At 66.8% G+C, this 11,269-nt stretch overlaps 2 protein-coding genes across 2 annotated transcripts; one reads left to right on the top strand and one right to left on the bottom strand.

Moving 5' to 3' along the window:
• Positions 1 to 546: 546 nt before the first annotated feature.
• Positions 547 to 6,724, bottom strand: STK19 (serine/threonine kinase 19). The gene is made up of 8 exons (XM_050919661.1): positions 6,686 to 6,724; positions 3,898 to 4,004; positions 3,529 to 3,674; positions 2,205 to 2,300; positions 1,954 to 2,093; positions 1,544 to 1,641; positions 1,297 to 1,444; positions 547 to 899 (listed from the first exon to the last, which is right to left on the bottom strand). Exons 2-8 carry the CDS (start codon positions 3,998 to 4,000, stop codon positions 854 to 856), a joined length of 777 nt encoding a protein of 258 aa, XP_050775618.1. The 5' UTR covers positions 4,001 to 4,004; positions 6,686 to 6,724; the 3' UTR covers positions 547 to 853.
• A 983-nt stretch (positions 6,725 to 7,707) lies between these two features.
• Positions 7,708 to 11,074, top strand: DXO (decapping exoribonuclease). The gene is made up of 6 exons (XM_050919633.1): positions 7,708 to 8,180; positions 8,753 to 8,982; positions 9,333 to 9,552; positions 9,734 to 9,869; positions 10,139 to 10,233; positions 10,907 to 11,074. Exons 1-6 carry the CDS (start codon positions 7,789 to 7,791, stop codon positions 11,031 to 11,033), a joined length of 1,200 nt encoding a protein of 399 aa, XP_050775590.1. The 5' UTR covers positions 7,708 to 7,788; the 3' UTR covers positions 11,034 to 11,074.
• Positions 11,075 to 11,269: the final 195 nt, after the last annotated feature.

Genomic DNA, 11,269 nt, shown 5'->3' with positions numbered 1-11,269 from the left:
CAACAGGTAGAAAAACAACCTGGAGACGCCCATGGGGTGATAGGGAATGTGGGCATGAGGTGTAGTAGTTAGTCCGGACTCCTGGGTTCTCTCCCGGCTCTGGGAGGGGAGTGGGGGCTGGTGGGAGCCAGGACTCCTGGGTTCTCTCCCAGCTCTGGGAGGGGAGTGAGGGCTGGTGGGAGCCAGGACGCCTGGGTTCTCTCCCGGGCTCTGGGAGGGGAGTGGGGGCTGGTGGTTAGAGCGGAGGGGGAGGCAGGACTCCTGGGTTCTCTCCTGGCTCTGGGAGGGGAGTGGGGGCCAGTGGTTAGAGCAGGGGGAGCTTGGAGCGAGGACTCCTGGGTTCTCTCCCTGCCTCTGGGAGGGGAGTGGGTTGATTCCATTTAGGGGTCTCTGCTGCTGCAATTCCCTACCCCAAGACTAGTGGGCACCGTACTCCCCACCTGGCCCTGGCTCCCCCCTTCACAAACCATTGATTTCTGGCCCCCGCCCAGCCCAGGACAGGCAGGGCTGCGCCGTGGGGAAACAGGGACCCCAGGAGGCCAGGGAGCAGAGAAACGCCCATTTATTGCCCTCCACGGCCCTGCCGCTGAGCCGCAGCTCAAAACTCGCTGTCTCCCCCCAGCTCCCACAGGGCTGGGCCCCGATCCTTCACCACCCCACCCCTCTCATGTGCAAACATTGATCCACAAAATAAATTATTCCCCTAGATCCCCCGTCACTCCGCAGGGGCTGAGCCCCACTGCATGATGGGAAACCCCAGTCCCCACAGCAGGGAGCCACGGTGAGCCCCCTCTGCCCCCCAGCCTCAGTCAGTGCTTGGCACAGATCCCGGATGGCTCCTCGGGTCGTGGGGTCAGGAGTCGGCCAATCGCAGCAGGGTCCCGGAAGTGCTGGGGATGCTGGGAGAATCAGAGAGAGGCTGTTAGCTTAGCTCCCTCCATGGGACAATGGGACGGGGCAGGACTCCTGGGTTCTCTCCCAGCTCTGGTGTGTGTGTGTGTCAGAGCTGGGGGTGGGGGGTTGGTTCTCTCCCTGGTTCTGGGAGGGGAGGGGGGGCTATGGGTTAGAGCAGGGAGTTCTGGGAGTCAGGACTCCTGAGTTCCCTCCCAGCTTGGGGGGGGAAAGAGGAGGGTTCTCTCCCTGGTTCTGGGAGGGGAGTGGCAGCTGGTGGGTGAGAGCTGGGGGGGCTGGGTGCCAGGACTCCTGGATTCTCTCCCCAGCTCTGGGAGTGGAATGGGGCCTAGTGGTAGGAGCCAGGACTCCTGGGTTCTCTCCCTGGTTTGGGGGGGTACATACCAGTCAACCAGCTGGGCCCCGATGAGGTCATGGATGTGGTAGGGGAGCCCCAGTTTCACAGCGGTGGGAGCCCGGCGGCTCTGAAGATCCGACAGCAAAATCTCCTTGTACTTGGCCTTCTGGATCATCCCCAGCACGGCCTTACGCCCTGGGCCAGGGAGAGAGCAGACTCAGTCAGCCTTCTCCCTCTAGGGGGCGCTGGCTCTGACCCGGCCCCAGGGCGGGGGCTGGTGGGTCCCACACAAACCTTTGATGAAGCATTTAACGAAGCGCCCAGCTCCAGGCACGGCTAGCCACCAGCTGCCAGCATCACGGACGGTCAGGACTCCGGCATTTACCAGCTGCCTGGGACGGGGGACAGGAGAAGAGACCCCGTCACCTCAGTGTCCTTTGCTCCAGAGACTCCTCGTCCGGCCCCTCTGGGGTGGGGCAAGGGGCTGGTTACCCAGGGACCCCTCGCTTGGCTTCGGGCTCTGCTTCCCTGGGATGGGATGTGGGAACCCCTCCCCTGGCACGGAGATGCGGCCCCTCGGGTGGGGAGCAGCTGCACAGAGCACCAAGCGGGCACAGGGCTGAGGAGGGGAAGGGAAACGTGGCTGCCACGGGGCCCAGGAAGCCTGCGTGGCCCCTGCCTCCCCCGCGCTCCCGGCCACACACGTGATGTCCGGGTCCCGGAAGCCGAAGTCCCTCAGCATGCGGCCGTTGTCGTAGCTGAGTTCAGGACAGGAGGCGAACGCCGTCTCCAGGAACCTGCGCACCATCCCGGCGTGCTCCTTCCCCGCCACGGCCTGCAGCACCTGGGCAGAGATGGGGGCCTGTCACCACCAGCCAGCCCCCCCCGGGACCGCGGGAACCCTCCTCCCACTGCCGGGGGCCTCGGCAGCCCTACTGGGGGGTCAGAGATGCACCTTGGCTGTGTAGTCCTGGGTGAACACCACCCCAAAGACGTCTGAGTCGAATCCAAGCTGGAAGAGCCGGATCAGCCCCTCGTCCTTCAGCCGGCACTGTGGGGGGAGAAGGTTAATGGGGGGGGTGTTGCTTTATACAGAGATGCTGAGGAGTGCGAATATGACGTAACTGGGATATGTTTTATGCTAGATCTGCCATGTAACATCTGTGCAAAGGTTACGTTCTGCTGCGAGTGTTCACCCCATTTGTATGCATGGATCAGTCTTGTATCTGACACTAGGAATATGAGCGATAACTCTGAGGGCCTATTGTAGTTATGCAAAGTGGGGGCCATTAATGGTGGTTTGGAATCTTGATGGCTCCCATTAACGAGGACAATTAACTGTAGATGGCTGTTTACTCGCAGACCCTCCTGTGAGTCAGGCCAGGAGGAATGAAGGCCTGGGGTCTCCCAGGACATGGGACCATGTCACCTGGTTCTGGAATCCATCTTGCACCTGGGGCTTGGCACTTAGACAGAGGGGTGGGGCCCGGAGACAAAGGTTCCCGCCTTGGGCCGAAGCTATAAAAAGGGGGGGCAGGACAAAGGGGGCTGCGGTTACCCCGAGCTGGAACAAGGGCTGTCCCAGGGGAAAGGATGAGCCCAGACTAGGTAGGTGTCTAGTCTGTGAAAGAAGCTGATTGGAGCATTTCAGGGGGTCAGATTTACCTGCCTGTAGTTTCCTACTGTATTAGGCTCAGACTTGCTTGTTTTATTTTATTTCACTTGGTAATTTACTTTGTTCTGGCTGCTATTACCTGGAACCACTGAAATCCTACTTCTTGTATTTCATAAAATCACTTTTTACTTATTAATTAACTCAGAGTAAGTATTAATTCCAGGGGGAGACAACAGCTGTGCATCTCTCTCCGTCAGCGTTCCAGAGGAAGGACAGTTTACGGTTTAGCCTGTATACGCTTTATACAGGGTAAAATGGATTGATTTGGGGTTTGCACCCCGCTGGGTGCTCGAGACAGGAGCACTTCTGAAGCTGTTTCAGTTAAGTCTGCAGCTTTGTGGGACATGGCCCAGACCTGGGTCTGGTCTGCAGCAGGCTGGCGTGTCGGGCTCAGCAAGGCAGGGTTCTGGAGTCCCAGGCTGGCAGGGAAAACAGGCTCAGAGGTAGTCCCAGAACATCGCGTGACTCTCCCAAGGGGGTTTCTCTGACCAAACCTGGCATGGGGGGCAGCCTGGGGAAGGAGATCCCAAGCTGGAGCAACCCCTGAGTCTGACCGGGGGGGGGGGGGGGGGCTGGAAACCGGGGTGTGGGGGGAAGCTCTTACCAGCTGCCTGTCCACAGCTGTGCGATCCCTCACCAGGCTGTAGAGCTGGTGCTTCAGGACGAGGGGGGGCAGCGCATCCTCAAACAGCTGACGAGGGAAGAGGGAGGCGAGATACCGGAGAGCCGACTCCACCGTCCCAGGGCCCTCTGCCGACCAACAGCACAGGGTCACCCGGGAGAGAACCCAGCCGTCCTGGGGCCCAGCCCCACACTGCTCTAACCACCAGCCCCCACTCCCCTCCCAGAGCCGGGAGAGAACCCAGGAGTCCTGGCTCCCAGCCCCTCCTGCTCTGACCCCCCAGCCCCCACTCCCCTCCCAGAGGCAGGAGAGAACCCAGGAGTCCTGGGGCCCCGCCCCCGCCCCGGTTACCCTGTCTCTCCGGCTCTCCCGCATCCCCAGGGTCGGGTCCCGGCTGCAGGCGCCGCTTCTTGGCCTTCAGGGTGTTGGAGATCAGCTGGCGGCGGCGCTCCATGGGGCTGGGTGGGGGGGAGGGGGAAGGTCAGCACAGAGGGGGCCCCCAGCCAGGGTCCATCCCTGTCATGGTAATCCCCTTCCCCCGAGCCGGTCCTCTGCCTCCCAGCCGGATCCCCTCCCCCTCTGCTCTGCTCCCCCCCACCAGATCCCCTCCCCCGCTCCCCTGCTCCCCCCTCAGCCAGATCCCCTCCCCCCTGCTCTGCTCCCCCCTCAGCCAGATCCCCTCCCCCCTGCTCTGCTCCCCCCCAGCCAGATCCCCTCCCCCTCTCCCCTGCTCCCCCCCAGCCAGATCCCCTCCCCCCTGCTCTGCTCCCCCCCACCAGATCCCCTCCCCCTCTCCCCTGCTCCCCCCCAGCCAGATTCCCTCCCCCCTGCTCTGCTCCCCCCCACCAGATCCCCTCTCCCTCTGCTCTGCTCCTCCCCCACCAGATCCCCTCCCCCGCTCCCCTGCTCCCCCCCAGCCGGATCCCCTCCCCCCTGCTCTGCTCCCCCCCAGCCAGATCCCCTCCCCCTCTGCTCTGCTCCCCCCCCAGCCAGATCCCCTCTCCCCTGCTCTGCTCCCCCCCCAGCCAGATCCCCTCCCCCTCTGCTCTGCTCCCCTCCCAGCCAGATCCCCTCCCCCCTTCTCTGCTCCCCCTCAGCCAGATCCCCTCCCCCACTGCGCTGCTCCCCCCTCAGCCAGATCCCCTCCCCCTTTCCCCTGCTCCCCCCTCAGCCAGATCCCCTCCCCCTCTGCTCTGCTCCCCCCCAGCCAGATCCCCTCCCCCTCTGCTGTGCTCCCCTCAGTTAGATCCCCTCCCCCTCTGCTCTGCTCCCCCCTCAGCCAAATCCCCTCCCCCTGCTCTGCTCCCCCCTCAGCCAAATCCCCTTCCCCTCTGCTCTGCTCCCCCCCAGCCAGATCCCCTCCCCCTCTCCCCTGCTCCCCCCTCAGCCAGATCCCCTCCCCCTTTCCCCTGCTCCCCCCTCAGCCAGATCCCCTCCCCTCTGCTCTGCTCCCCCTCAGCCAGATCCCCTCCCCCCCTGCTCTGCTCCCCCCTCAGCCAGATCCCCTCCCCTCTGCTCTGCTCCCCCCTCAGCCAGATCCCCTCCCCCTCTGCTCTGCTCCCCCCCCAGCCAGATCCCCTCTCCCCTGCTCTGCTCCCCCCCCAGCCAGATCCCCTCCCCCTCTGCTCTGCTCCCCTCCCAGCCAGATCCCCTCCCCCCTTCTCTGCTCCCCCTCAGCCAGATCCCCTCCCCCACTGCGCTGCTCCCCCCTCAGCCAGATCCCCTCCCCCTTTCCCCTGCTCCCCCCTCAGCCAGATCCCCTCCCCCCCTGCTCTGCTCCCCACTCAGCCAGATCCCCTCCCCCCCTGCTCTGCTCCCCCCTCAGCCAGATCCCCTCCCCCCCTGCTCTGCTCCCCACTCAGCCAGATCCCCTCCCCCCTGCTCTGCTCCCCACTCAGCCAGATCCTCCCCCCCTGCTCTGCTCCCCCCCCAGCCAGATCCCCTCCCCCCTGCTCTGCTCCCCCCTCAGCCAGATCCCCTCCCCTCTGCTCTGCTCCCCCCCAGCCAGATCCCCTCCCCCCTGCTCTGCTCCCCCCCCAGCCAGATCCCCTCCCCCCTGCTCTGCTCCCCCCTCAGCCAGATCCTCCCCCCCTGCTCTGCTCCCCCCCAGCCAGATCCCCTCCCCCCTGCTCTGCTCCCCCCTCAGCCAGATCCCCTCCCCCTCTGCTCTGCTCCCCCCTCAGCCAGATCCCCTCCCCCCGTGCTCTGCTCCCCCCTCAGCCAGATCCCCTCCCCCTCTGCTCTGCTCCCCCCCCAGCCAGATCCCCTCCCCCCTGCTCTGCTCCCCCCTCAGCCAGATCCCCTCCCCCCCTGCTCTGCTCCCCCCTCAGCCAGATCCCCTCCCCCCCTGCTCTGCTCCCCACTCAGCCAGATCCCCTCCCCCCTGCTCTGCTCCCCACTCAGCCAGATCCTCCCCCCCTGCTCTGCTCCCCCCCCAGCCAGATCCCCTCCCCCCTGCTCTGCTCCCCCCTCAGCCAGATCCCCTCCCCTCTGCTCTGCTCCCCCCCAGCCAGATCCCCTCCCCCCTGCTCTGCTCCCCCCTCAGCCAGATCCTCCCCCCTGCTCTGCTCCCCCCCAGCCAGATCCCCTCCCCCCTGCTCTGCTCCCCCCTCAGCCAGATCCCCTCCCCCTCTGCTCTGCTCCCCCCTCAGCCAGATCCCCTCCCCCCTGCTCTGCTCCCCCCTCAGCCAGATCCTCCCCCCCTGCTCTGCTCCCCCCCAGCCAGATCCCCTCCCCCCTGCTCTGCTCCCCCCTCAGCCAGATCCCCTCCCCCTCTGCTCTGCTCCCCCCTCAGCCAGATCCCCTCCCCCCGTGCTCTGCTCCCCCCCCAGCCAGATCCCCTCCCCCCTGCTCTGCTCCCCCCTCAGCCAGATCCCCTCCCCCCTGCTCTGCTCCCCCCCCAGCCAGATCCCCTCCCCCCTGCTCTGCTCCCCCCTCAGCCAGATCCCCTCCCCCTCTGCTCTGCTCCCCCCTCAGCCAGATCCCCTCCCCCCTGCTCTGCTCCCCCCCCAGCCAGATCCCCTCCCCCCTGCTCTGCTCCCCCTCAGCCGGGTCCCCCTCCCCCTCTGCTCTGCTCCCCCCCAGCCAGATCCCCTCCCCCCTGCTCTGCTCCCCCTCAGCCGGGTCCCCCTCCCCTTACCCGTCGCCCCCGTCCCTGAGTGATGACGTCAACGCCCCCGCCCCCTGTCGCGGTGCGAGGCTCCTGCTACCCCCCGCCTCTTCATGACGCGTTTTAATGACGTCACGACGCGGGCTCACCTGACGCAGCTCAGGCCCCCGTCGGTGTCTGATGGTGTCACAGTTTGCGCGTCGCTCCCCGATGACGAAGGCGGAAGCCCGGGCGTGACTGGGGCCAAAGGTCACCGGAGAGGGACGGGAAAGTGATCGGGTGTCGGGGTGAGAGGTCAAAGCGGGGGTTTCGGGGGGAGGGGCTGCCAGGGCTGGGGGGGGGATTGGGGTATCCCGGGGGGGAGGGGCTGCCAGGGCTGGGGGGGGATTGGGGGGGAAGGGGGGGAGGGGCTGCCAAGGCTGGGGGGGGGATTGGGGTATCCCGGGGGGGAGGGGCTGCCAGGGCTGGGGGGGGATTGGGGGGGAAGGGGGGGAGGGGCTGCCAAGGCTGGGGGGGGGATTGGGGTATCCCGGGGGGGAGGGGGCTGCCAGGGCTGGGGGCGGGGATTGGGGTATCCCGGGGGGAGGGGCTGCCAGGGCTGGGGGCGGGGATTGGGGTATCCCGGGGGGGAGGGGTTGCCAGGGCTGGGGGCGGGGATTGGGGTATCCCAGGGGGGAGGGGCTGCCAGGGCTGGGGGGGGATTGGGGGGGAAGGGGGGGAGGGGCTGCCAAGGCTGGGGGGGGGATTGGGGTATCCCGGGGGGGAGGGGTTGCCAGGGCTGGGGGCGGGGATTGGGGTATCCCGGGGGGGAGGGGCTGCCAGGGCTGGGGGCGGGGATTGGGGTATCCCGGGGGGGAAGGGGCTGCCAGGGCTGGGGGTGGGGATTGGGGGGGCTGGGGGGGAAGGGGCTGCCAGGGCTGGGGGGGGGATTGGGGTATCCCGGGGGGGAGGGGCTGCCAGGGCTGGGGGCGGGGATTGGGGTATCCCGGGGGGGAGGGGCGGCCGGGGGCAGGGCCCGCAGGGGAAATGCCCCCCAGGGAGTTGGAGGCAGAGGGGTCCCCCCCAGGAGCATTGGGGGGTGTATCTCAGCCGAGCTCCCCATTCTCACCTCCCTCTCGCTGTTCCAGGCCGCCATGGAGCCCAGCACCCGCCCGGCCAAGCGCAGCAGTGGAGCCGCTGAGGCCCCCTTGGAGCCGGGGGGGTCCCCCAAGCGCGGCCGCTGGGCCCCCCTGACCCTGCCCGTGGAGCCGGCCCTCTACGACGGACCCTTCCCCTTCTACCGGCGGCCGGCCGAGGAGGGGCACTTCTCCCTGGACACCCAGCGCCGCTACCACCCCGACGCCCGCCAGCTGCGCTACTTCGCCCCGCCCCCCGCCGAGCGCCCCGAGCCCCCCTTCGACCTGCGCCACGGCTACCGTGACCGCTACGTGCGGCGGGACGAGGGCCGGCGGGAGGGGCTGGAGCACATCCTTCAGTGGGTGGCTGGGAACCGGGACCGGCTGCGGGCCCAGGGCGACGCCGCGGGGTGAGCGAGGGGCAGGCCGAGAGCCCGTGACCAGCAGGGGGTGCTGGGGGGCTCCCCGCTGAACTCGGGGGTGAGTCCTCCAGGGGGAACAGCAGGTGGCCACCACTGACTTAGGGGGGCTGTGGAGTGAATGGGGTCCTCCAGGCTGGCAGGGGGCACCATGGGACTCCTGCCCTGACCTAGGGGCACCTTGGGTTATGGGTAGGACCAGTAGGGGCGGCTCTGGCGTAATGGGGTCCTGCCAGTCAGGAGGGGTTGCTGGGAAGCCAGTGCCTGAGCGGAGGGAGATGGAGACCGGGGGGCAGGTAGGGGACCTGAGACCCTGCCCCCTTTGCAGCACATACTGGTGTGGGTTGCCCCAAGGTTCTGGCTCAGCTGGGGGAGGGGCAGACACAGCACACAGGCTCTGGGGGTTCAGAGCTCGGGGTGCAGGTCTGGATCCCTGAGTCTGCTGAGAGCCTGACACCACAGGGCTCATATGGCCCCGTGCAGCTCCGCAGAGAACCGTTAACTCTTTAACCTACCGATGTTGTGTGTGGCGATGCCACCCCTTTGTCCCCCCCCACCCGCAGGCGCCCCGTGAACGCAGATTTCGTGACGTGGCGGGGGCACCTCACCAAGGTGCTGACGACGCCCTACGAGAGCCAGGAGGGCTGGCTGCTGGCCGTCAGCCTCTTCCGGGGCACCCTGTACGTGAGCGAGGTGGAGACGCCGGCGGCCCGGCAACAGCGGGAGCAGCGCTCCGACATGCTGCAGGAGCTGGCCTTCATGGGCTACAAGTTCGAGCGCTACATGTGTGCGGGTAAATAGAACCCAGGAGTCCTGGCTCCCAGCCCCCCTCCCGTCCCTGCGCAGGGAGAGAACCTAGATCTCCTGGCTCCCAGCTTCCCCCTCCTCTGCCAGAGCTCCTGGCTCCCACCTCCCCCTGGCTTTAACCACTAACCCCCACTCCCCTCCCAGAGCTGGGGAGAGAACCCAGGTGTCCTGCCTCCCAGCCCCACTCCCGTCCCCGCAGAGAGAGAGAACCCAGATGTCCTGGTTCCCAGCTTCTCCCTCCTCTCCCAGCCCTCCTGCTCTAACCACTAGTCCCCACTCCCCTCTCAAAAGCGGGGGAGAGAACCCAGGTGTCCTGTGCTGTGCCTGTCCCTGCAGACACCCCGGATGGGAGCCCGGACCCCACGGGGGTGGTGAACACCAACGAGGCGTTCTGCACGGTGGTGCGCACGCGGCTGGGCTCGCACTCGCTGCTCTTTGCTGGGGAGGTGGACTGCACCGACCCCCACGGGGCCTGGCCCAAGCCCCCCGCCTGCTACGTGGAGCTCAAGACATGCAAGGAGCTGCACAGCCCCACTCAGCGCAGGAGCTTTTACAGGTGAGAGCCCCTCAGCTCTGCCCCAAGGAACCCCCCAGCCTAGGGCTGCCCTGGGTGTACGTTCTCTGTGGGGCCAGGCAGGTTAGGGGGGTCTCTGCCCTGTATTTCCTGCATGGGGGGTGGAAGGGAGGCTGGGGGGGTACTCGGGAGCCAGGCTGATGCCCCCCTCCCTGCCCCCCAGGCACAAGCTGATCAAGTGGTGGGCACAGTCCTTCCTGCCCGGCGTCTCCCGCATTGTGGCCGGCTTCCGCGCCCCCGACGGCTCCGTGGCCGCCCTGGAGACCTTCGAGACCATGAAGATCTTCCAGCTGATCCGGGTAAGTGGGGGGAGCTGCTCCTCGGCCAGCCCTGCCCCCCACATCCTCTCCAGGCCCCTACTTCCCTTCCAACGGCTGTAGATCCCCGTCCCCCGAATCTGTCACTGGACCTCTCAGCCCCTGCAATCCCTCTGAACGCCCTGCCTCCCACTTCTCTCCCCCAGTAGGCAGGCCAGCCCTGCCTGTCCCTCCCACCCTACAGCCTTGTTCCTTCCCTGCCCCACCTCCGCCAAGCAGTGATTTCAAGCTGGTCCCCGCCCCCCACGCAGGGCGACCGGGGCTGCTGGAAGCCGGCCGTCTGCATGAACTTCTGCGAGGCCTTCCTGGCCTTCCTCAAGAGGGTGGTGACGGAGGATGATCCACAGTGAGTAGAAGAGAACGTGGGAGCCGCGACTCCCAGCACCCCTGTGCGCCCTCCCTCCCCAGACCTGGGGTTCTCAACCGGGAGGGCTGCAAATAGGATTCAGAGGGCAGTGAAACATGACTGGCGCTAGACTCGCTAGACGGGGGGGGCGCACTCAAAGGAAAAGGGTGAGAAGCCCTGGCCTAGACCCAACTCCCCTCCCAGAGCCGGGGAGAGAACCCAGGAGTCCTGGCTCCCAACCCCCCTGCTCTAACCACCAGCCCACACTCCTTTCCCAGAGCCGGGGAGAGAACCCAGGAGTCCTAGGTCCCCCCCTGCTCTAACCACCAGTCCCCAAAAGAGAACACAGGAGTCCTGGCTCCCAACCCCCCTGCTCTAACCACCAGCCCACACTCCCCTCCCAGAGCCAGGGAGAGAACCCAGGAGTCCTGGCTCCCAACCCCCCTGCTCTAACCACGAGCCCCACTCCCCTCCCAGCCGGGGATTGAACCCAGGAGTTCTGGGTCCCAGCCCTCCCTGCTCTGACCCACCAGCCCCCACTCCCCTCCCACAGCTGGGAAAGAACCCAGGAGTCCTGGGTCCCAGCCCCCCTGCTCTAACCACCAGCCCCCCCTCCCAGAGCTGGGAGAGAACCCAGGCCCCCCGCTCTCACCCCCCCACGTTCTCTCCCCAGACTTGTGCACCTCTTTGCCTGGGAGCCCGGCAGCCCCGTGTCCTACACCCGGCACCGGGCTGCGGAGCACGTCGTCCTGCCAGCCCGGTACGTGGAGACCATGAGCGGAGGGAAGAGGCCGGACTGAGCCTCCGGGGGCACCAATAAACCATGTGCGAGGGTCAGGGCCGCATGACTGCCATGTCCCTTTGTCCTGGGGTGGGGGGGGGTGGGGCACGCAGGGCATCCCCCCATGGGGAAAGGGTGAAAGGTCAGGATGTGACCTTTGCGTGACACAGGTCAAGGGCCGGATTGGCTGCCCATGAGCAGCAGGAAAAGGTTGAGACCCCCATTGGCACAAGGAGCGTGACCTTTGCCCCATGG

Source organism: Gopherus flavomarginatus, chromosome 12 (genome assembly GCF_025201925.1).
Source record: "Gopherus flavomarginatus isolate rGopFla2 chromosome 12, rGopFla2.mat.asm, whole genome shotgun sequence".
Taxonomy (NCBI): Eukaryota; Metazoa; Chordata; order Testudines; family Testudinidae; genus Gopherus; species Gopherus flavomarginatus.
The sequence above is the reverse complement of the archived record's forward strand: the minus strand, read 5'-3'. Positions and strand labels throughout refer to the sequence as shown.

What these genes read in the sequence shown, in the direction of transcription:
- DXO (XM_050919633.1), top strand. Translation starts at nt 7,789, where the DNA reads ATGGAGCCCAGCACCCGCCCGGCCAAGCGCAGCAGTGGAGCCGCTGAG. An exon ending in AGATCTTCCAGCTGATCCGG is followed by an intron (nt 9,870 to 10,138) that starts GTAAGTGGGGGG and finishes CCCCCCACGCAG; the next exon opens with GGCGACCGGGGCTGCTGGAA. An exon ending in GTGACGGAGGATGATCCACA is followed by an intron (nt 10,234 to 10,906) that starts GTGAGTAGAAGA and finishes TTCTCTCCCCAG; the next exon opens with ACTTGTGCACCTCTTTGCCT.
- STK19 (XM_050919661.1), bottom strand. Translation starts at nt 4,000, where the DNA reads ATGGAGCGCCGCCGCCAGCTGATCTCCAACACCCTGAAGGCCAAGAAG. An exon ending in CAGCTGTGGACAGGCAGCTG is followed by an intron (nt 2,301 to 3,528) that starts GTAAGAGCTTCC and finishes CTCCCCCCACAG; the next exon opens with TGCCGGCTGAAGGACGAGGG. An exon ending in CGTTAAATGCTTCATCAAAG is followed by an intron (nt 1,445 to 1,543) that starts GTTTGTGTGGGA and finishes TCCCTGGCCCAG; the next exon opens with GGCGTAAGGCCGTGCTGGGG.